Source organism: Nestor notabilis, unplaced genomic scaffold (genome assembly GCF_000696875.1).
Source record: "Nestor notabilis isolate BGI_N333 unplaced genomic scaffold, ASM69687v1 scaffold7468, whole genome shotgun sequence".
Classification (NCBI taxonomy): domain Eukaryota; kingdom Metazoa; phylum Chordata; class Aves; order Psittaciformes; family Psittacidae; genus Nestor; species Nestor notabilis.
In genome coordinates, this window is record NW_009938838.1 from 42,612 (window position 1) to 67,660 (window position 25,049).

General features: G+C 46.5%; 1 protein-coding gene across 1 annotated transcript in view; it reads right to left on the minus strand.

Annotated features, from left to right (window-relative positions):
• The window catches only part of STX8 (syntaxin 8), a 95,990-nt gene that overhangs the window by 24,769 nt on the left and 46,172 nt on the right, over positions 1–25,049 (minus strand). Inside the window, exons 6-7 of the mRNA XM_010019553.1 lie at positions 8,364–8,465; positions 6,013–6,081 (exon numbers count right to left, since the gene is read on the minus strand). Of these exons, the coding sequence (XP_010017855.1) occupies positions 6,013–6,081; positions 8,364–8,465 (171 nt within the window). The remainder of the gene's footprint in view (positions 1–6,012; positions 6,082–8,363; positions 8,466–25,049) is intronic.

A 25,049-nucleotide genomic window follows, 5' to 3' on the forward strand; every position in this document is an offset into this window, starting at 1 on the left:
TCACAGCTTCTCTGGGCACCCTGTGCCAGCACCTCAGCACCCTCACAGGGAAGAGCTTCTGCCTCAGAGCTCATCTCAATCTCCCCTCTGGCAGGTAAAAGCCATTCCCCTTGGCCTGTCCCTACAGGCCCTTGTCCAAAGCCCCTCTCCAGGTTTCCTGGAGCCCCTTTAGGCACTGGAGCTGCTCTAAGGTCTCCCCTTCAGGAGCCTTCTCTTCTCCAGCTGACCCAGCCCAGCTCTCTCAGCCTGGCTCCAGAGCAGAGCTGCTCCAGCCCTTGCAGCAGCTCCATGGCCTCCTCTGGCTTCACTCCAGCAGCTCCACATCCCTCCTGTGCTGTTCCCCAGAGCTGGATCAGAGCTGCAGGGGGGGTCTCCCCAGGGCGCAGCAGAGGGGCAGAATCCCCTCCCTGACCTGCTGCTCCTACTCTGGGGATCAGCCCAGCACATGGGAGGGTTCTGGGCTTGCTGTGCAGCTTTAAGTAAGTGAACCATTTCACTTGTGTTTCTATCCGCAAAAGCGATGTACGGAGATACTGTGGGGGTCACTACAATCAGAAAAAGGCACATAGGAAGAGGTGGGCCACATGCAGAAGACCCAGACTTGAGTTGAATCTGCCACCCAGGTCTTGGCTGGAGGATGGAGAAGGCTGTAGATGTTCTGGAGGGTCTCAGTGCCGCAGAGTGAACTGTCATTAAACGAAGCAAGCTGGTTTTGAAGCCAGGAGGACTGATGCACCCAGAGGTCCAAGGTTTTTCCATTTAAACTCAATGTTAGCTGGGATATGTATGCCAAAACCAGGTGGACTGAGCTGCAGCCACCTGTCCAGCACCAGAGAGGAACCAGAGCATCTGCACAACTGTGCCACAGAAGGGAAAAAGGGACGTGAGCAACCATGAGCGTGTTGACTAACCCCAGCAGGACGGAGGCTCCACAGTGAACTCGAGAAAGACTAATTAGAACATGAAACTAAATGGTAAACAGAGTGGAAAACAATTGGACTGTCCTGAAGGCAGACCAGACCAAACAGAGCTAATCAGGTTAGCCTGAGAAGATAATGAATTTTCTAGACAAAGGAAGCATGATAGATCCCATCCATGCAGACTTCAGCACAGTCTGTGATGGAGTGCCACGTGGGAAACTCCTAAATGAAAAAGATGGGGATTAGCAGAACTGCAAGGCCAGGAACCTGGTGAAAGGAGAAGCAGTGTTGAAAGAAGGGCCAGAATGGATGGAGGCCACCAGCAGAGCTCCGCAAGGAATGGTCAGGAGACTGATCTTATTAACTATTTTTATTAATGATCTTGGCACAAAAAGCAAGTGTGTTAATGAAATCTGCTGATGACACAAAGTTGGAAAGCAGCATCAGCACGGACGAAAGCTGGGACAGCACACAGGAAAATAACGGGCAACTTTAGAGACAAATGGCGGAAGGTTGAAATCCAATGGGATGGAAGAGGAAGCCACACACTTCAGACAAACAATAGCTTTTGCTATGAGGAGGACAGAAAATCAGCTCAGGTGGAAAATGTTGAAGAGTGAGAAAGGCCCAAGCAAACAGCTCAAAACAAAACTGAGGCACCAAGATGGTGTAATTGAAATCTGCCCAGCATCCAGAGAAAAGCTAGAGCCATGGACAGGCCATCACAAGGAGGCTCCAGCGGTGCTGGTTCTCATGCTTAAAAAACCAAAGTGTTTAAATAGGACTAAGTGTAAGAAAAGGCTTATCAGAAAACAGAGAGATTAATTCTGGAGATTAAATACGTAAAGATGCTTGTTCACCCCACAAAACAAAAGCTGGGAGGGAACACTGAGTGATCTCCTAGACACACACGTTTGGGGGAGTGAAATAAAAGAGGGGAAAGATCTATTCAAGACACCAAAACAAGGGTTGCGCGTGAGCAACATGAAGTACCCCTGACAAGTCCAGGCTGGAATAAGTTTATGACCATTGCAGTCTTCTAATGGGAGTAATAGGGGGGAAAAAACAAGCTTGTTCTCAGAAATTTATCTTGAAGGGATCCTATGACCCAGAAGGCTCTTTCTGTACTTTCCAGCTAAACACACACAGAGCTGACACCACCAGCCAACGCCAAGCTCCTCACCTGCAAGAAAATACATAAAACCACTCCAAACCACCTTTTAAAACACCAGAACTGTTCGTGACAACTTCGGTCCGCTCCCTCCCATCAGCTGAATCCATTTCAACATCTCAGCATAAGCAATTTTAAGCCAAATACTTAACCTCTGAATACAGTGTGTGCGAGGAAGAGCCAGCACAGACAGGCCACGAGCTGGCCAGAAGGCACAAAGGCATTGGGGGAGTGAGGACCAGATTGCTGGGCATCTGCCACCAGCAAAGGCATCATCTCACACCACTGGCTGACCGTCTGTATGTGCTGAATCGGAAAGCACACATTGGGATGTCTCTTCACCCTGTTAGTCATCCCATGAGCTCCTCACCTGCTCCTCAGGGACTCAGAGCTAACAAAACTAAGGAAAAGTGTTTCATATTATGGGGAAACAAGATGGCAAGACAACAAATGAACTTAGATGAGCAATGTGCTGAAGTTACTGGACCAGTTCATTTAAAAGTTGTTCCATTAACATAAATTAATGAAGCCACATTTCCCACTATGTTCCTAAACTAATCTGCTTTGAGGCTTCTCTGGTGTCTAATGAGACTTGAGCTCATCCTGCCTTCCCACCCCCCCCACCCCCCGTCAACAGGGCCCTTAATTGGGTCTCTAACGAGAATAGATGCAGTAACTCCTTATCTTTGTGACCTCTATCTCCAACTAATCTCAGCTTCAATTAGATAGCGGGCTCAGAATTCAGTAGGGCAAGGTGGGAGGAAGAGCATGGCAGCACACACACAGCAGGGCTGCAAACCCATCAGTTCCTCCCTAAAACAGGCTCACCTCCAGAAGACCTCTGCTTCCCCCGGTGCATCTAACCTGTGTCCTCACGGTGAAGGAAAACGAGCTGTGTGAGAGGAAGATAACACTTCAGGGAGCTCAGATGAGACCTACAGCACAAGGGAGGATGATGCACAAGGTAGCAAGACTAGCGGAAAGCAAAATCATAGAATCACAGACTGATTTGGGGTAATGGGTAAGGAAGGGAACTTAAAGCTTATCCAGCTCCAACCCCCTGCCACAGGCAGGGACACCTTCCACTAGAGCAGGTTGCTCCAAGCCCCTGTGTCCAACCTGGCCTTGAACACTGCCAGGGATGGGGCAGCCACAGCTTCTCTGGGCACCCTGTGCCAGCACCTCAGCACCCTCACAGGGAAGAACTTCTGCCTAAGAGCTCATCTCAGTCTCCCTCTGTAGCATTTCTTTCAGATCCTGTAGCAAGATCCGTTGGACTCTTGGCATTCCCTGATAGGCTGGCTGGCAGCAAGTGAGGGCTGCAGGAGAAGGGAATGAGCAGATAGAAAAGCACAGATGAAACTTTGTCTTCTGCTCATCGCCTCAGCCACCTCCCTGGGCTGCTTTGCTCTGGGAAGGATGGACGTGCCCGTGTGTTTAAGACACACGATCTGTGAAGACAAGAGACAAGCCCACTTTAACCAACAGATTCATTGTTCTTCTGCGGAAGTTTCTTCTCAAAGCTTTCTCGCAGGGCAACAGCTCACAACAAGCTTTTCAACATGTAACTTCTTGAAGTGGAAGAAAGTAAAGGAAGGGGGAAAAAAAAAAATCAGGAAAATGTGTAACTTGCCAGGCCAAGAAAACTCATCCCATAGAAGCAGAGACAGGTAACTCAGAGCCAGTGCAGTTGTCAGAGCAACACCGGGGAGGAATATCGGTGTAACTGCTCCAAGAGTCAGACTGCAGGAAAAGTTGATCTAATGGTATGTTGCACCCGCTTCTCCACTGAGAACAATCTAAATGGATGGGGACTTGCTCATCTAAACACACAGCAAACGTCAGAGGAACAAACCTGGGTAACTGTCACCCGTAATTTATAAACCAAATTACATCCATGGCAAAAACCCTGTAACTTAGAACAGAGCGATTGTAGAATCTGGCAGAAGAAGGCCTCAGCCTGCATGAATCATTATTTTCTAGAGGAATCCTTATATAATCCAAGCTATTCTGTTTAAAATCTTCCTAAAAACCCAATTAGAAGTTTGGCAAAGCTTTGTCTTTAATCCAGGCATTTTGGCCATTTGCTAAGGTTGAAAAAATCCTACCTGGTACAAACTATCTTTACTCAGCATCTCCCAAAACCTGAATCAGAAGGCAAAGGGGGCTACCTGGGGCTGGTGAAGGTGATTTGATTGCAATGCCATCTTGTGGAATAGGAAAAAAAGAAAGACAAAAACAAACTTGCTCAGCCACCACTCTGCAAGTGTTCATTTCCCAGGACACAGCTACTGGCCCTGCAGGGGGTTGCTTCTCATTTTCATCATTTGTCTGGAAGGTTAGAGGGATGTACACAGTAATAATTGCAAAGACATGGTCTGCTTCCTTCACACTGCTTGGAAGGAGATGGGTAAATCTGTTAGAAATAAGAGTTTGCTCTTTTTTTGCTTGTTTTTACTATGACAAAGTCATAACCTTCTGTGTTGCTTCCCCAGGACACCAGCCTTTCTCCTTAGCTATGGGTGAGTCACCAAACGGAGTGATTTGGGTAGGCCCATAGCAAGGAGTTGGAATTTTAGGTGATGATGATCTTTAGGGTCCCTTCCAACCGAAACCATTCTACGATTCTATGGTTCTATGATCAGGAGTAGGATCACTCTGATCCCCCAGATCTCCCCCCCAAGCCATGGTCCCCAAGTCAGGTTAACAGGACCTGAAGAACATTTGTGTTCTTGGCTGCAGCCACCTCTGCATATGTCGCATCTGGTAATCAGGCTCCCAGCTGTGCCCTCTGTTACTAAAATCCCTGTATTTCATTCAGACACAAACTCTTCAGGATGCTCTTATCATAACCAAAGCCTGGATTAACCATCCTCTCTGCGGGGAGCTGACTACCTATGTCTTTAGGTAAAAAAAAAAATACAAATCTACAAAACTCAAGGATGTGGGAAAGTTACCAAAAAGCACCATCCAGGTAAGCCAGGATGTAGCTGTGGACAATGACAGACTTCCTCCTCTGGGATGAGGTCAATTGCAGGAAGAAAGAACTACAGACTTTTGGCAGACTCCTCAATGTCTCTCTTGCAGTGAGGGCCCAGAACTGACACAGGATTCAAGGTGCAGCCTCACCAGTGCCCAGTGCAGGGGGACGGTCACTGCCCTGGCCCTGCTGCCACACTGGTGCTGGGACAGGCCAGGATGCTGGTGGCTTCTTGGCTGCCTGAGCACAAGCTGCTTCTGGTCCGCTCCATCAATCAGCACCCACAGGTCCTTTTCCATCAAGCAGCTTTCCAGCCACTCTTCCCTAAGCCGGGAGCATTGCATGAGGTTGTTGTGACCCAAGTACAGGTCCTGGCACTGAGCCTCAGATAACTGGCCTCAGCCTTTTTCTTAAGTCTAAGAAATACATACACCCAACATCCCTCACAAATGCCCAGCATATGCTGAAAAGAAATAAAACAATGCCAAGCAGCGTGCAAACATTTGCCTGCAGATGACCAATTATTTTCAACAATAATTTCACAAATGCATCAGATTTGAGCATATCCCATGATTATTCTTCCGCTGCAACTGCTGGGAGTTCCCACTGACCCCAGTTTGGGGCTTCCTGGAGCCACCAAGGGAGGTGGGTTCCAACCAGGGCAGCCTTCACTGGGCAGAAGCAAGGGGTGGGATTGTGAACAGCTCGAGTCAGCAGGAGAAATAAGCCTTGAGAATAAGCTGCTAACGGAACAACTCACCTGAAACAATCTGACGGTTTCTGCCAGGACTGAGTAGAGCCACAGGTGTGGGCACTGCTCTCTGCAATGTTCTGCACCAAGTGATGCCTGTGCTGAGCAGGTAGCACTAAGGGCTGGACGGCTGCAATATAAATCACGCCAGGCACTGGAGACAACCTCCAAAGTTTGAAATAATGTTTGCATGAGAGCAAGATGTTGAAATATTGATTGAAACTGGGCTTCATCAGCAATACTTTGATTATTATACTGGCTGCTAAGGAAGACACACCCATCAATGTGTTGCATTCTTGCTCATAAAAGGGTGATCATTGCACTATTCACACCAGGCTGCTCACTTGTATCCACAGCCAGTGGCTCCAGTAAAATAAAAAGAAAAATAAAAAGACATTTTGATTTCAAAAATGAGGCAAAAACATGGAAACAGGCACATGCTGGAATACTGCAGAGACGAGGTCCAAGCAAATATCTGCATCCTGGGGAAGGAAAGGGTGGGCAAGGGGGAAGACTGAGCACTTCACCCCAGTTTAAATCCAAAGTAGCATGCCAAAAGCAAAGAGTTACTAAATATTTTATTGATTTAAATTCTACATTGGACGAGGGGGAGGGATTAACTAGCAGGTGCCAGTTTTCCCACTGCTTAGCTTTGCTCAAGGAATAATTGTACATACACAGAGGGTTTTTTCTGATCTTATATACAAGTTAACTTTCAGTGCCAGCGATAAGGGTGGAAAAGGGATGGGAAGAATGCCATTAAAGCCTGTGTTTTCCAGCTTTATTGTTCTTAACCTCATGCTCAGGCAGAACAGAGCAGCTATCTGAGGCAATATAGTGTTTACATATGCCCAAATTGTTATGCAAACACAGGAAGACCTATTGGAGTAGAGGGAACGGGCACCGAGCACAGAGCTTCTCACCATCCCTTGCAGAAAAAATGTTTTTCAATGTGGAAAGGGTGAGAGAGGTCACCCCCGAGGAATCCAGCCAGGATCCTCCCAGCCTTTGCCTCTCCCATCCTCCTCCTCCTCCTCTCAAATTCCCCAGCAGCCAGCATGGGCTTCAGAGTTAAAGAGGCAGGCTCATTATCCAGCAACATTGTCTGGGGGCTGCATTTGCATGAAGAACCTAAAAAGAGGGTAGAAATACCTAAGGAGAGAGAAGCTGTCCTGTATGAAACAGGATTGACTTTGTGCTTCTCTGTACTCATGCAGAAAATGAAAGCACAGGAATTAAGGGGATACTCCAAAGGCCTACAGGGGCACTCTGCAGCATTCAAGTGCGAGTGCTTTTTTTTAACAAGTGCAAAGTGTTAACTTTCAGATTAAATCCATCCTGAGTCAATATTCAAGATCTAAAATTCAAAATTTGGTCACGAACTCTGCAGCCACAACTTCAGTTCTATCTGTAGTTGCTACAAGAGACATCAGAGACAAACACTCTGGGAATGCAGCTTCATCCTCTAGAAGAAGGAGGATGAAGTCACAGGTTTTCACACAGGTTTTCACAAGAATAAGTCATCACAAGTTTTCATCAACCTTTATCATCCAAGCTTTCAAAAAGTTATTGCTGATGAAGAACTAAATAAATCCCTGACATACATTGTCACTGCCTGAAAAAGGTCTCACTGCCAGCCAGAGCTCAGTAGCTTTTGCTGCTGGATCACCACGCTACAGAATAAAATCTCCCCACCAGCCCAAAAGAGACACATGACCAACTTAGCCCTCAACTTTCTTTCTCTCCTAAACTACATGAACTTCTCCAAATTTCATGAACTTCTGGCTAGAAGTCAAATTTCTAGAGCATAAATCACCCTTGTCAGAAGTTTGAGCCTTCTAGTATGGCAAAAATGAGCCACGGACACAGAACCAGACACACAGTAGCTGCAAGTGTCTCATTACCACCACCTTCCCACGGACTTCACTCCTCAGTCAGTCATCCTCCCAACATCAAGACATTTTCTGCCATCACCCACAGTCATTGCTATCAACCCCCCAGCTCTTCATCCCACAGAGGAATCCTGCATTCACTCGCCTGAGATGAATACCCTCTCTTTGGCTGTATGGAACGGGGCAACAATTTAGTTTGACCAGCTTGCGCACAGCTTGAAGAGTCACCAGCTGTGATTTCATGTCTGGCAGGCTCTGAATGCCTCTTGGTTGAGAACACATTCCTGCAGGACACCACCAGAACTGCCCCTGCGGCATCACTCCCCACTATGACCAGTTTGTGAGAGCTGGTAGCTAGCAAGCTTTGTTAAAGCTCATTAACATGTAGTGCTCTCATTTCATACAGTTCTACAATTTCCAATCGGAATATTGTGCAACACTGGAGTCAAATGGCTTAAGGAAATTAACTGGATTAACATGCAGCAAACACAGTGAGTCAAACCGGCAGTATCAGCTGTTTGGAGAGGTGGGTTCTCCTCACTCTCCACAGAAGCTGCCCTTGGGGGATGCAGCCTTTGAGCGCTAAAGCTACTTTTCATTTAATTTCATTTAATAACAGGGCAGGATTTGTGCTCAAGCCATTTATTACCACAGGACGTTGATTTCTTGTCCACCATTTTCACGTGCCGCGTCTGGTTGCGAAGCTTGTCATCTGTGTTTTCCACCAGGTTACTGAGGTCATCGATGATCTCTGGGGAAAGAGAAACACGAGCATTAATCTCCGAGCCCCGCAGCATCATGGCTCAACAAGCACACTCCTGCTGGAGGCTCCAAAATGGAAACCAGCTGCATCCTTCTGTCCTCCAGTATGACAGACCAGTGCTCCACATGCGCTGCAAGGTCCAAATCCTGGGAAATACTATGCAAGAGACCTCAACTTCAGATGCAGTGCACTCCTCCACTTCAAGAGCAGAAATAAAATATATAGCCTGAAATAACAGGATCAGTCTAGGTACCCACAAAGGCTACAAAACACTAGCCAAAGTAAGAGAATTAGTGTGTATGCTATAGGAAACCTGCAATTTCAGTCCCTGGAGCACAGCATCTCAATGCTTGGCGATTGCATAGTCATTAGAACAAGTTCAGAATCACCATCTCTGTAAATCCTTTAGAGAGCATTTGGTGCAGTCCCAACCAAGCAACCACAGAGGGTGCCCCATCCCTGGCAGTGTTCAAGGCCAGGTTGGACACGGGCTTGGAGCAACCTGCTCTAGTGGAAGGTGTCCCTGCCCATGGCAGGGGGGTGGAACTGGAGGAGCTTTGAAGTCACTTCCAACACAAACCACTCTAAAGTCCTAACTTGGCTCCATTACTGAGCTGTACAGATGGCAGTTCTGCCTGCTGCCCAGATGATCTTCTGTGGAAAGGAAAGGGAGCAAAATGTCTCCTACATCTATTTTTAACAAAGAAAGGAAAATTTTAAGCCAACCCACCCTCAGCCTCATACAACTGATGGCTTTAATTTTGCCATGGAAATCAAAGTAGGTAAAAGGCTTGTGCCAAGAGTGGTTGGTGGGTTGGGGTTTTTTAACACTGAAAATTAAAAGCCACATTCAGGTACCAAATTTCTTTCTTGCTGACTGTTATGCTCTAATTTTCTTGCAATACGCAGCCAGGGCTTCTTGCTGAGTCTATGAAAACATCACCTCTGAGCTGCCTTCTTCTCTGCAGGTAGGAACGGCTCCTTTTGTGTATGATAAATCAGGAGGACAGTGGCCAAAACCTGAATGCTACTGCAAGGCATCTTGCTCTGGTTACACTTCTAGCAGTTTCCCCACTACTGATCACTGCCTTACTAAATCTAGTTTGTCTTTTGGGACCAGGCTGGGGAAAGCAGCCATGCCACCCCAGCAGATCCAGCACTGCATCCCTGTGCAGCAGCACTGCTGGAGCATTCAGGTTTCACAGACTATAAGCAAAAGCAGAAGTTAGAGCACAGTGTTCAGTGAGCAAGAGACACTATTTTTGTGTTCATTTTTATGCATCATAACCCTGTCTGAATGCTGGTTAAGGGTTAAAGAAAAGAAGTCCCATCAACAGGACAGAGCCTTTATTAATTAACCTTTAGTGTATTCCTTCAAACAAGAAACTTCCCAAATATCTCTTCTAGGAAAAAGGGGATGACACAAAAAAAGGGCATTTCTTGGACTTCCAAAACTTCCCTGCGACACTAGAAGAAAACCTTGGGCTGGCAAGGGTAGTGCCAATAGGTGCCATTAGTTCTTGCAGCTTCTCAGGAGCACTTTACCTCCCAGCTGGCCATCGCCTTTAGACCAGCAGTTGAAAGGGGACGGTTTCCTCCAAAACCCACCTGCCTGCACCAGAAGGTGTTAGCTGTTGGAAGGTGAGTTAGCTGGGCAGGGTGCTTGCATCCTCAAACCTTACCAAGTGCCAAGCACTGTAGCTGGATACAGAGATAAAACCAGTTTGATCATACATAAGGATAACAAAACCCAAATATCAAATAATCAGAAGTTCTGAAGGCACAAAGGTGCTTCAGAGGTGTGCGCAGCACAGAGGTTTTAATCTCCCAGAGAGTTGGGAGACTGAAGCATCACCCCTCTGATGCACGCATTTTAAGGCTGCCCAAAAGCAATGTAATCTCCAGCAAATCCCTATGTAAAATTGTATCAGCACCTACAAAACATTGTACTTTGAAAATACAAAAAAGATCTTAAAATACAAACTCCTGCTTCATGTCCCACAGCCTAAACCATCACATGAAGGGAGGGCAGAGGGCAACCATCAGCTGCTCCTCTGCATGTGCAGCCTCCATTTTATCCTGTGGCTCTAAATCGTTCACCACTCCTGCAGTTAGGCAGCATCACCACACCAAAGCTGCTCTATTCCAGACAAAACTCTCCAGATTTGTGAAGTTGCTTATAATATCAAGATGTTATTGTTCATCCTACACCAAAATACATTTTCCCAAGTGATGGCAGGTGCTGTATTTGAACTGCAAGATTTGCTCAGTCCATAGCTTAGATATTAACTCTCCTCCACCTCCCACCCAACTTTCCCAGGTCTAACATCTGCAAAGCCAACAACGTTTTGGGGAAGCTTTATCTGCCTTGTGTGACTCAGCACACAGGAAAGGCAGCACAGAGCTGCTGCAAGGGCAGGCATGTTCATAAGTGTCTCTGAATCAAAGAAACGCGCCGAAAGTTCCCATCGTTGTCAAGGACAAAGTGATAAGGATGCTTGGGAAACAAGAGACTTTCCTTTGCCAGCATTGACCAGACCCTCCTTGAAAAACATCCTGTTGAACATGCTGCAGCTAAATGAGAACAAATGTGAGGAGGAAAATTTTCTGTCATCGTTTCAAAGCCCAAGGCAATGCAATTTGGATTATGTTGAGAGCCTCTCCTTTCCCATCCCCCTGTGCAAGCCAGTGCCCTGTCACACCAACCAGCGGGAGCCATTTCTGAACCAGAGAACCAGACAGTGCAGCTTGGGAGAAGCAGGACAAGGGGGAATGGCTTTAACCTGCCAGAGGGGAGACTGAAAGGAGCTCTGAGGCAGAAGCTCTTCCCTGTGAGGGTGCTGAGGCGCTGGCACAGGGTGCCCAGAGAAGCTGTGGCTGCCCCATCCCTGGCAGTGTTCAAGGCCAGGTTGGACACAGGGGCTTGGAGCAACCTGCTCTAGTGGAAGGTGTCCCTGCCCCTGGCAGGAGGTTGGAGCTGGATGAGCTTTAAGGTCTCTTCCAACCCAAACCATTGTAGGATTCTGTATCTATAGGTCTCCTGTTACGGCCAGGTTTCAGGGGAGCAGGCCACTTCACCAAGCACATAGCCCAAAGCTCAGCAAGCAACCGGTCCTTTGGTGTAACGTGCAGTTAAGACCAGAAGTGTTGGGGCACTCAGGAGGTCCGAGCAGGGTCTTCTCCTTCGCAGCTGCACTGGGGCTGGCATGCGGAGAAAGCACAGGGAGGTTCTCACCCATCACCAGTTGAGTCAGAAGCCCGTTCGAGCAGGTTCCCCAGGCCAGAATGCCCTTGCTACCACCAACACCCTTCACAGGAACACCCATCCACCCCTCTATCCCCACCAACATCCTGTTGTGGTTCACAGCAGCTCTTCACCTTCATGTTAAAGAATTTCTCCCCACTCTAAGGCAAAGGAATCACAATGGAAATGCACGCTGTGCAGGGCAGAGCTGACAACTAGTCATGAATTTCTAAAGTAGGCAGAACTGCTGCCAGAGAAAACTAACTCCACACCTAAGAAGGTCTTCAGAGTGCTGACGATCCAATGTCAGGTCTCAGTAGGCTCCAAAGACCACAAAGACATCTGACAGATGACCCACCTGCAACCCGCTCTGCCCTTCAAGGTGGCAATTTCTATCACCTCCCATTTACCTGACAATGCACGGAACAATTTAAACTAAATAAACCTGGAAACAGGGAAGGAGTGAGGATCCCCTGACACGAGGGAGCAGACGGAAGAAGCTGGCTGACGGCTAAAGGACTGCAGTGACCTCTCAAAGGACGTTTCCGGAACACTGCACTGCAAACCACATTTCAACCCATAACACGGGTTTAGCCAAAGTCTTCTCTCAGTGAAGCAGGATCCTGAAGCAGAAGGTAAAACCTGCTGAACAACCCTGGTATTAAAATCTGAGTAATTTAAGCCTAGCTGAAACAGGAGAAGTTTGAAAGTAGCCCTGAGGAGAAGGGCTTGGGGGTACATGAGAGATTGGCCATGAGCAGACAATGCATGCTCACAGCCAATATTATGTTGGGCTGCATCCAGAGGAGTGTGGCAGCAGGTCAAGGGAGCTGATTCTGCCCCTGTGCTCTGGGTGAGCCCCCACGTGGAGTACTGCATCCAGCTTTGGAGTCAGTCCTCTCCTGCTCCAACATCAATCCTGCCTCCTGGGGAGAACAGAGGTATTTACTGCAGAGAGCATGAGCAAAGGGAGGAAAAGCTCCTTCTGCTTATTTAAAAAGAAAAAAATATAAGAAATTGTGGGTTTGTTTTGTATTTTTCATTACACTTAAAACCTATTTTTGCCCACAAACCAAATACAAACCTCACTTAATCCGACCTGAACTTGTTGCTGCATCAGCTATCACAGCTAAGGAATTAAAGCTTCCAAGCAAAGAATTGACAAATAACTCTTACTGCTTTGCTTCTCTGGTCACAGCAAGATGAAGCCCTGTCAATGCCTACAGCCAACTTCTAAAGAATCCAGAATCCATCGATTGACCCACATCAGCACAAGAATACTCAGAGATGTGAGCACATCGGTGTTAAATATTTCTTTTCAAAGTTTTACTGAGATGGAAAATGAAAAGTGAAGTGACTGCTCCAAACCCTCGATATAAGCACTTTCCATAAGCTCTACTGTGCTTGGCTTCACCATCTCAAATGATACATCAAAGATGATGTTTAGAGTATCTCTGAATTAAAGGGTTGCATTGTAAGTCACACTAGCATCACATTTTGCTGCTACCAAATTCCGCAGTTCCTCCATGTGCACGTATGTGTGCTAAGTGACTACCAGAAGGTAAAATCCTTCCCTTAAATTGCAGCGGAACAACCACTTGGTAGCAGCAGTAAGGGTGTATTTATGGCTAATAGATAGAAAAGTAAAGATTCATGCAAAAGACACCAATCGAGAACAGGCCATAGAAAACTGAGCAGAAAAAATTACATATAATCCTAGGAATTTATCAGGAAAAAAGCTCATTCTTCATATCTTTTCCCTTTGAAGACTTTGCCGCTGCCATGAAAATCAGAAACATTCTGGTTTGATTCCTAAAAGTGCTGATGCCTTCTGTAGAAAGCTGGTTCTGCTTCTTTCCAGCTATGGCATGGATAATTTTGGAGCCTCCCATGAGCCAGCCATCCCACACATTAGAGCCATAAGTCATCTCGCTGGGAAATGGCCATACATCATGCTACAGCCAGACTGCTGCGCAAAGGGCTCGTGCAGGATGGGAAAGCAAACCCTCAGCCGAAGCCAAGCCAGCGGCTGGAGCAGTCCGCTGGGTCCAAACGGCTCCTTTTGCTTTTCTCCTCTACTCCTCCTCAAACAGGCCACAAGCTCCTGGCACAGGGTTTGTCCACAGCACCACACGGAGACCACAGGTCCTTCAGCACGAGGACCATCTGCCTTTCCCACATTCCCAACTTCTCCGCTGGTATTTCTAACAACACTTCCTATGGGGTTGAAATGGGGCTTCTCTGGCAGCCCCATCTTCTGTGTCGACTCAGCCATCAAGTCTTTCTACAGCTGGCCAGAGGTTTTCCAAGGGAACACGTTCCACTGGAAAACTGTTTAACAGATGATAAAACCAGTACATCCCTGAGCGCTTGGCACACTTGGACCTTCAGCGTTTCACCTCCTCAATGACGCCCCTTATGCTGAAACCCATCCCTGACTGCCTTGAAGTGAATAACCAGCTTGCTGCTTGCAAATGAAATTCTCAGTTTTGACAACAAAATGAAAAGCCCAAACGTTTCCGGAAAGCAAAAGCATCTTTTCCAGCCCATACAGCCACTCCATCTTCCCTCCCTTTCCAACCCTGGTGCCAAGACCCTGCCAATGCCAGGCAAGCCCCACACTGCTCTAGCAATGCTCTATTCAGAGGAGCAAGTTAACTGCTAGGTCATGAGATCATACTAAACACACAGAATCAATACTGCATCTTTCTCCGCGGGATGGAACAGCAACAAGCTCCACCAGAGCTACAGCACACACATTAATGCCGTACAGTTTAACCACAAAAGACATAACACAGAATCCTAGAATGGTTTGGATTGAAGGGACCTTAAAGCTCATCCAGTTCCAACCCCTTGCCATGGGAAGGGACACCTTCCACTAGATCATCTGAGATAACAAGTCACAACATGAAGCACAGCACATGGACATGGAGGAGATGACCCTATCCAACTGCTATGGATGCTCATCACCAGTGCACCATGAACCAACCTACCAAACCCCAGAGCCCTCTTTGCTGTTTCTCCTGTTAAGGAGCTCATGAGAGAGAAAGTCAACTCGTTATGGAGAAAGGGGAAGCAGTATGCTGAGGGAGTGAAAGCCAGGCAGTAGCAGAGCCGGGCCATTTCCAGGAACACTATGGTTTATTTTGTGGGAACCCATGTGGGTTTTTTTCTTACTATCTCCACTCAGGAGCAGGAAAATGATGTAGTTGCCTTTCCATCCCATCTCTCCTTGTTTCTGCCCATGTTCCACACAGCTGCACCACCTACCTGAAGGTGTGTGACTTCTTGGTATTAAAATCATTCTCCTTGACTCATGGAGACATTGGGAAGGATGAATGTCTCTTCCCATGAAGGAGAACAGGCTCTTGCTCAGCCAGAGTTCTGCTTTCATACAGGACTTCACACTAATTGATTTGTTTTCTTTAAAACACATAAAAAGACACATTTGGTTTTGGCAACTTTGAGTTGCACTTGTTCTGTCTGTGGAGTAAGAAAGCCAAAAGCCAAGTGAAAGGTGGCACATGAAATAAGGCCTAGGCAGAGAGAAACAGTCCTGGCGCTGGAGCACAGTGCAGCAGAACAGTGTTGCTGACCAAGCATTTCCTTGGAATTGTTTGGATTTTCTGTGGATTTAAATCTACAGATCACTCAATAGTATTTACTGATGAGTAATGCATCTCCACGGGATACCCACTGTGAGTCATGGAACTGCAGTCAGCCTTAAGAAAAACAGACAGAAAACTAAAATCCCTAATGTTTTATGCTACACAAAAATACTACAATAAGGCTGGAACTCAGTGTAGAAGCCAAGCAGGCTTTCTTCCCTCCTTCAGGTCTCTGCTGCCTCAGGAGAAGAGCTAGATACCAAAGAAATGAATCACATATTGAATGCCAACCTCTATATGGGTCCAAACCACGTAATTACATGTTAATAAGAAAGCAAGCATTGTTCAAAATGCCAGTGGTATGAAATGAAGATTGCAACTAATGTAAGTACCTCAGAAAGCTGAAGAACCTTAGCATGACATGCCAGCCATAATGTCAAGGCAGAGTGAAAAGAGCAAAACACAGTAAAAAATACAAATCCAAGAATCTTAATTTTTCTGCATCGCTGCTGGGCCTGCCTGGGTTTTGCAGGCTCTCTCCATGCCACAGGCAACGCGTTAGTGCAGTCCTGGGCTTCTCCTCACTGTTCAACTCCTTGGCAATACTCAAAATCCTTCTGGTTCACGTTCCTTCAAATCAAGCTCTGTGCTGCTCAGGACAGCAGGATACCGACACTTTTCTGCTGTGATGAGTTGTGCGTTTCAAGCAAAGATGAAGATTCTTCCCTCCATCACGCCAAATTCAATTTAATCTCTGACACTTAATCTCTTTGGCAGAACTTCCTGTTAAGTATTAACACATGCCCCCACCCCCCCAAATACTAATTTCTCCAAGGGAGCAAACCAGTTCGTTCCTCAGCATTTCAGCTGTCTCACTCTTTAGCTCGTCTAATTTAAGGGGCACTTGATAGTCCTTGGAGACAGTCAGGTTCAGAAGACCTCTCCTAGCCAGAGAGAACTGCTGGGAGCATGCTTTATGACATGCCACATTTACATCACAGTCCCAGTGCGACAGGGAGGCAGGAGGGGATCTCGCTTCCTCGCTGCTTCCCCAGCAGCTCTGCTTGGGGTCCAGGCACCATAAAATCATTGCTCACTCTCCCCTGTTCCTGCAGTTCTGGGCAGCAGCTCTGTGGGCAAAGATGAGGGCAGCCAGGCTGCAGGACCTCCAGGCAGAGTAGGGCAGGAGCTGGCAGACTTAGTTTGTGTCCAGGAGAGCAGGCAGCAAGGATGGTTCTTTTCCCCCATGCAGCCGGTGACCAGCTCCAGCCCAGCAGTCTCAGGTTAATAGCCTGAGGCATCCAATACATCAGCTCTCCCTGCACAAGGTCCTTCTTCCATCATACCCCATGGACCCCAGGCCATGCCAGCTCTCCATGCTGAGGAATCCTTGCAGAGAAACAGGATTGCTTCTGGTTCTCCTAGTTCTTGACAAAAGTGAAGTCTTTCCAGTCTGTGGAAAGACAGGACAAGATGCTCTAGAGTCCTGCAACCTCTGCCTGACCTTTGGGAAGTGAAGAGCAGCCTGAGGGTCCAAGGACCAGCCCATGCCTCCAGCATAACCTTTTCCCACTGGTTTCACCAAACCTTCAGCATCCTTAAGGCTGAAACTTGCCAAAACAAGAGGAAATTATGTGTCCTGCTACAGAAAACTTTATTGTCTGCTCCAAGGACTAAGAGGACATATCCAGGACCACCATTTCCACACACCGCCATTCACACCACAGCCAAGCAGCCCCAGTCATCCGTAGATACAAGATCTCAGGCAGAAGCTCTTCCCTGTGAGGGTGCTGAGGCGCTGGCACAGGGTGCCCAGAGAAGCTGTGGCTGCCCCATCCCTGGCAGTGTTCAAGGCCAGGTTGGATACAGGGGCTTGGAGCAACCTGCTCTAGTGGAAGGTGTCCCTGCCCGTGGCAGGGGGTTGGGATTGGATGGATGAGCTTTAAGGTCCCTTCCAACCCAAACCAGTCTGTGACTCTGTAATTCCATGATCCCAAAGCATTTAAGATTATATCTGGGTCACCCTTTGATACTCCCACATAACACAGAACACTTCATCCACTCAAAAGGTCTAGAGGCAGCAGATGGTGATTTGAAAATGCATGGTGGTGACAGAGAACCATCCCAGGCCATCAGCTGTGGTAGCCCTCATAGGATCATTCACAGCTAAAGAACAACCCTGAGAAAACAAACAGCGGTATCGAGTCCAGCAAACACAGTTATTAGTTAGAGCTGTTATTTTAAAAGCACACACTGAGAAGTTTTCCCTTTTCCAGCTGCTTATTTTGTTTCATCCGAACAAAACCCATGGACATTAATTTTAGCTGTACTTAATTGAATAATTTCCCTGGGGAATAGTTCAGGGACAGTTTTAAAGCAGCCTGTTTCCAAGAAACATTACTAATTGGCATATACCACAGCATCAGCGTGCCAACCAAAATAGTACGCTTTAATATTACTGGAACTACTCTCTGTCCAGATGTGTTGAGAACTCACAGTGATATAAGGCAGGCAATAATTATATTCATATGATATAGTATTTTAAGTATCCTTTCCCAGTTATCTGGAAGGAGATAATAGTCTCCTTCACTAGAACTACATGAGAGTAAAGCCACATTATTTATTCATCCCCTTTACTCCCAATAAGTGACCTTTCCTTTGATTTACTGTGTTTCAAGCAAATCTGCAGTTACCTGTTACCAAATGGACATTAATATAAAAAAAAAAATCCCCTCTCACAAGAATTATTTATAATTTGCGTCTAATGTACGTTCATTGAAGTCACGCACCCAGCGCACTGTACTCACAGAGGCGCACCAGGCCCGCAGCACTCCTTGGACTTGTAAACATCACTTATTTTTATTCAAATCCAAAATCTGAGTGCTCCAGCAACACAGAGACAGTTTTAGGCCACACTGTCAAAACTTCCAGCAAGATCTTCCAGTTATGCGGGTAATGTCATTAAACTATTTTTCTAGAGACCTGACTGAGAGAAAGCAAGGAAATACTGCTCACAGGTATCATCATGAACTCTGCATCTCTAGGAAAGCCTGGAGCACCAAGACACTGAAGCCTACTTACATCCATGTAACAAAACCCTGCCAATCAAAACACTTTCCCTGTTACAATTTGTTTATTTTATGAGAACTTATAGCAGAAATGGAAGGACAGAAGCTATTTCAGACCCCACATTTGTTTGTTTTCCCTTTAGTCAAAACCTAGGCAGGAATTTAAGATACTGCCTTTGGAAATTCTTTGTAATATTCACCCCTGCTTTCTTTTGGTCACTGATTTTTCCCAAGTTTGTACACCACTGCAATACTTTCCCATAGATATCAATAGCTTTAAGTACAAATACACATCAGTTGCCATAATTCCTCTAGGAAAGAAGGTATAGCAATTTCCCATTACACACCATTCATCTGCTAAACACTGCAAAGTGAGGTTTCCAGTCCATTTCTCAAAAGAAATCTGCCTCCCAAAAAAAACCCAACCCCAAAAAGTTTAAGTTATGCACCATGCAGCTGTGGTCGCTTTAACATCTACTTGACCATTACCACTTCTGTATTTCTTAAAGTGTGGACCCATCACAGTAATGCAACAGAATCATAGAATCATAGAATAGTCAGGGTTGGAAAGGACCTTAAGATCATCCAGTTCCAACCCCCTGCCACGGTACTCTTGTGAGCACCAAAGAAGGAGGCCTTAGTCCCACTGAAAGAAACCAGAAAAATAAAAACCAGTGAGACAGAGCATCTCACCCACCTGGGTCCCACCACCTCACCCAGATAAGCCACCCTTCTACCAGGAGACAAAAATCAATCCTCATCCATTTTTGCAACCTTGTAAGTAACCGTAGTCAATGAATCTATGGGAAGACCCTCTTAAAAGCCAGCACATTGCTTCCTAAGGGTTTACTCACAAGAGGTGCTCTCCATAAATCCACCCTCAGCTTGCATGCCATCCGTCAGCCCAACAATACATCACGACTGCCCGACCCCAGCCAGCCAGCAAGACAGGGCTGGGAATGTCTCTTTGACGAAGTGGGGCTGTGAAGGATGCCACAGCACGCTGATGGATAACCCCCAAGCCCGCTCCTTCCTCCACACAAAGGCCCCGTCACTTGGGAGTCCTGGCAGAAGTTTCCCAAGCACCTTTGAAAGAAAAATGCCTCATTTCTCAAAACCTGCCCACGAGACAGCCCCAGCTCCACAGCGGTTTAAAGCGATGGTTATAAATGGCTGATGTCATTTTGTCCCCAGGAGAAAAATCACCAAATTGTTCGGCCTTGCTGGGAGCGCGGCTGAGCAGAATCGCCCTGCTCCATGGCGAGCGCCTCCAAAGGCATACCAGAATTCCTGAGCCGTCTGCAGACTGTGTGGGGTGTACAAGCTCATTCTGACGCAAAGAAAGCTCAATCCAAGAAGCAGGACCAAACCATCCCTGAAGCATTAATGCTACTTCTAACCCAAAAGAACATCCCACATTTTCACATTAAAAAGCTTAAGTTAGTGAAACACTTCGCTGTTGTCATGGCCCCTACAACTGAGATTTATTCAACCAGTGGACATTAAGTGCTTTTGGTTTCTAAGCAGATTAAGGAAGATTAGAAAAAATGACCAGCAGTGTTCTTGCGTAGCTGGAGATCAAAAATATATTACATGGACTGCAGTTTGAGGAGCAAAAAGGGAAGACAGCTCAACATGCTGGTGTGATGCTGACTTCAGTGATTCAAGTTCGAGTGTCCCGTTCCTTCCAGAATCACTCACTTTATGAACGGGCAAAGCCACTCTCAGGCAGATAGACCAGTGACCTGCCACTCTCCAGAGGGTTTCTCAGGGTGATGACACAGTGGCTCATCTCCTACCATTAAACCTCCCCCTTCAGAGGAAGATGGGATTTGTCATTTCTTTTGGGGTTTTAAAATTAAAAGGTATGTTAGAAATTTGATGAGCACCCTTCCCCAGACAGACCAATCTAACCCTGTGCTCTGCCTCTCAATGAGCAGCTCAAATGCTCATCATCAACCACCTCTGCAGAACCCCCACATCACACAGCCAGCAGATGCAAAACATGGTTTAAAAAAGTTGCGCTGGTCAAATCCTGGCTCCTAATCCCGGGAAGGATTCCACCAGCCTCAGATGGGGCTAGGAGTTCACAGAGTTTTTGTACAAACTGCAGCCCTAAGGAAGATGCTCTGCAGCATGCCCATACCCAAGCAATGAAGATCAGTGATAGCATGCTGGGAATACAGCAGGAGGGGTCCTGGGGCCAGGTGAGGAAAACCTATCCTCACCAGCTCATCCCTTAGAACCACAGCAGCTGATGAACCCCAGTGAAGTTCACCAACACCACACTCAAAATGACCATCCACCTCCATCAACTGCTGAAGGCTCATTCCTACCAGCCCACAGGTACTGCCACTCTTCTCCACTCTATATATCCGCAGTTAAACCTTTTCTAAAACAACTCAGGCCCACCTGAGCATTACGAGATTTGTTCAATTCCACTCAAGATATTTAGAGAAGAGGAAATTGCAAAACCATGTATTAGGGAGTTGTCAAGCCTGAAAAACACAACTGCCATTTTAATAAACATTCAGTTTGGTAACAAGCCAACAGAGCATTGCAGTGTTCTCCACAAGAGCATCATGCTGTGGACAGCTGCATGGCATTATCCTCTTGGATCACAAACGAGGAGGAAAGACACTTTAGAATTGGTCTATCAATCATGGGAGGAACCAGAAAACTTGCAAGTGCTTCATGGTTACAGTATTGAAAGCAGCTGATAAAGCTAAGGTCAACCCAGGCATCTGGGACTGATCTCCAGCTGACATACTTCATCAAGCTCTACTGGAATCAATGGTAAATTGACTAAATTAGCAAGAGGAATACATCATCTAACAACATGCTCAGAGCTGAGCAAATACGGGGAATGAGAGGCCTGGCAGGGAAGGCTTTCCTTGATATCGCTCGAGTCATTTGTGTCCTACCTGCTCAGCCACCTTCCCAGAAGTCTGAAACAGACCAAGAGCAGAGAAAAATGTCTCTTGAGCTGATGGCCCAAAAATATTCCATTCCAAGTCTGCAGTCATGGAAAAAGTTCAGATTACTCAGAGAAGTGGTTAAAACAACACAAAGGGTGGAAGAAGAACTTCCACAGATAAGACGACCTCAAGTCTACGAGTCATGGATAGCTTTAGCTAATGATTTTCTTTCTTCCCACTTCCTTCCACCAAAAGTTGTGCCAACTTTCCACATGCCCTCCCATGGATTTTCTGCAGATGTGGCTGAACACTTACTGTTTAGCGTGGCTCTGTGCCTGTGGATTTCTGCAGAGCAAGGAAAGGCTGTTATACAGAGGGAGCCCTTATCCAGCTGCTCCGCTCCTCTATGATTTTCTCCTTTCTACAGTTCATTGTTGGAAGGACCAAAAGTGATTAATTGGCAAAAGCTGCACAAAGCCAAGGGTTCAGTGCCACTAAACAACGTGTCTGTAAGACACTTCAGAAGACCGTGGCTAAACACCGGCTTGATCTCGATGCACGAGTTCTGAATTCCAGCGTGACGAACTCCAGCACAGGAAGGAAACCTTAAGCCTCCACTTTATCAAGCTACACAAATACAGGGTTTATCAAACTGAAGAGATTACTGGTGCTTGTTGTGCTTCTCCTGCAACTGTTTGCAGAAGCTGGCTGGCTGATCGCTCTCAAATGTATGGGAACAAGCTGGCACCAAGCGGGCAAGGGTTTGCAGCAAATAACATTTACTGCAGCCGAACTGCTTTGTTTCCAGAAATGAAAAACAAAACAGAAAGGGGAAGAACATGAATACACACAGGGCAAAAAATTACCTCCTAGCTTGGCCTGTGCAGGCCCAGAATTAAGATTTCCATTTACTCAACTTACATCCCACTTTAAAATAAAATGAAATCCCCTGGTACTCCCAAAGCCACTTTTAGCCCGGGGGCGGGGGTGGGGGGTGGTGTGTTTTTCCCTAATTTTTAACTAGGAAAAACATAAGCCATTTCTGTCATTTGTTAAACCCATTTCTTAGCATCCTTGTACTAATCTGTTGTTCCACAACATCGTAAAAAGGCAGAGATCTTTCTGACAAGAACAAACATCAACTGAATATACAAAATGTGCCTCTTCTACCTGCAAAATTGTTGGGCTACAGAAGTTCTTAAAGCTGATCAGAAGAGATCCCATTATTAGTCCCAACGAATTGCATTATTAGTCCCATGTAAAAAGCAACAAGCTTTTTATTCTCAACTCTGAGCCTCCCAAGTGAAGACATCTGTAGTACAGGCTCCTAATGTCTGCTCCTTCCACATGGGCAGGAGAAAACTCTAGATGTTTTCATCTTTTCTTTCAAAGGACAATGAACTCTTGCTCTGTCATTTCCAACCCAGATAATTCTAAACGCCAAACAGATATTGATAGATGCATTGTACAAATAACCACGAGCACGAACGATCAGATTCAATGGCCTGGCTGAGGCCATTATGTTTCCCCCTGAAAAAAATGGTTTGGACATTAAACACCACTATTATATTCTCTTCCAATTCAAACATGCTTTAGAGAAGCCCTGTACTCTGGTCAGACATTTCACTCTGCAACGGGAACGATGCTGAAGAGCCAACCTGCTCCACCTGGGTCTTCCTCCACACACTCCAAAAACAAGGATAATCCTACATACAGGTTCCCTCCTGAAACTGGAGGAGTCAAATCAGAAAACATCTTCCCTGTGAGAGTGCTGAGGCGCTGGCACAGGGTGCCCAGAGGAGCTGTGGCTGCCCCATCCCTGGCAGTGTTCAAGGCCAGGTTGGACACAGGGGCTTGGAGTAACCTGCTCTAGTGGAAGGTGTCCCTGCCCTGAAGGTGGTAGGGGTTGGAACTGGAGGAACTTTAAGACCCATTCAACACAAACCATTCTATGATTCTATCTTTACCAAGGAATAACAGGAAAAGACAGTCATTTCATAGAATCATAGAACAGTTAGGGTTGGAAAGGACCTTAAGGTCATCTAGTTCCAACCCTCTGCCATGGGCAGGGACATGTCACACTAAAGCATGTCGCCCAAGGCTCTGTCCAACCTGGCCTTGAACACTGCCAGGGTTGGAGCATTCACAACTTCGTTGGCCAACCTATTCCAGTGCCTCACCACCCTCTCTGTGAAGAACTTCTTCCTTATATCTACTCTAAACTTCCCCTGTTTCAGTTTGAACCCATCACCCCTTGTCCTATCACTATAGTCCCTAATGAAGAGTCCCTCCCCAACATCCTTATAGGCTCCCTTCAGATACTAGAAGGCTGCTCTGAGGTCTCCATGCAGCTTCTTTTCTCCAGGTTGAACAGCCCCAACTTCCTCAGCCTGTCTTCGTATGGGAAGTGCTCCAGCCCCCTTTATCATCCTCATGGCCTCCTCTGGACTTGCTCCAGAGTGAACAGCCAGTTCACATTTCCAAGTGAACACTCAGTTGCCCCCCCTTCACTACACATTTAGCAGAAGCAATACCCCAGCCACTCCTTAACTCCAACTAATTGCATGAAGCTACATCATTTGATTATCTACCATTTTGTAACACCTTACAAAGCATTTGGTAGGGGCAGTTCAGGTACATCGAAAGCCAAGTGGTGCCATCTCTGGCAGCCCAGCCAAAGACGACACATTTCAAGTCTGAATTTCCCATCCCCAGCTAATAGCAGTACTTCAGGACTTCAGATGTTGAGTTTGGGGGCCTCAATCTTGAATTATTTTTTTCAAACCCTCTTAAAACACATTTAATCCCTTGTTTTCTTTACAAGAAGAAGGGTTTCACATCTGGATTGTCAACCTGCATTCCAAAGCATTAGCCTGGCAAATGAAAGCAGCTGAGCTGTAAATCTCCGAGAAGAGGACTTGTCACGGAAATCGAAACTCAGCATGAATGTCGAGCCCAGTTCAGCACAAAAGCCAACATGAAAAGCCCAAAGAATGCGGGCAGCCCCAAGACAACTTTGGAAATGAATCTTGCTGACTGACAGAGCAAGCCACCCTCAGCCCACCACCTAGCCTTGCCTCGCCGTAACCTGGAACAGGAGCGTACGAGCCCACTTGGGAGCAACCACCAGTTACACAGTTGAATTTTGCACCTTCTTCGACAAGCAGCCCCGGTTTCCTGGGCAGACTGGAATTTGCAGGTATACCTCATGAGCATAGTGCTCAGTCCCTGGGAACTCCAAGAGAGTCGAGTTCCGAGCTCCCGTGGACCGCCACTGTTGATGGCTCTCTTCTAGCCCTGTGTATCAGGACACAAGCAGTAAGATAGAAAGCAACAGACGCGCCAAAGCTTTAAGTACTTCCAGCCAGCTTTCAATGGAAATCCGAATATCAGCAAAGCAGATACAAAACTGAATCAGTGGCCAAAGGGTGGAGAATGGTAAAACTGATAAAAATAGACAACCCATCATCTCCCCAGCGCCCCAGGACAACTGCACCTTACTGACGTGTCTCAGTGAACGTAACAAAAGTGGTCATGTAACATTTTTTTATCACTGCACTGTGCATTTATTCTGATTTCTGGATGCATAAGTGAGCTGCTAAAAAGAATTCCATGTTTGCTGTTCTTTTTTTTTTATCCTTTATAGGGAAAGCAGTTTTGGAAACAACTTGAGCTCTTGATCAGCCTGGAGAAAGGACTGTCTGATTCACAGAAGACATCTAAGCAACAGTGGT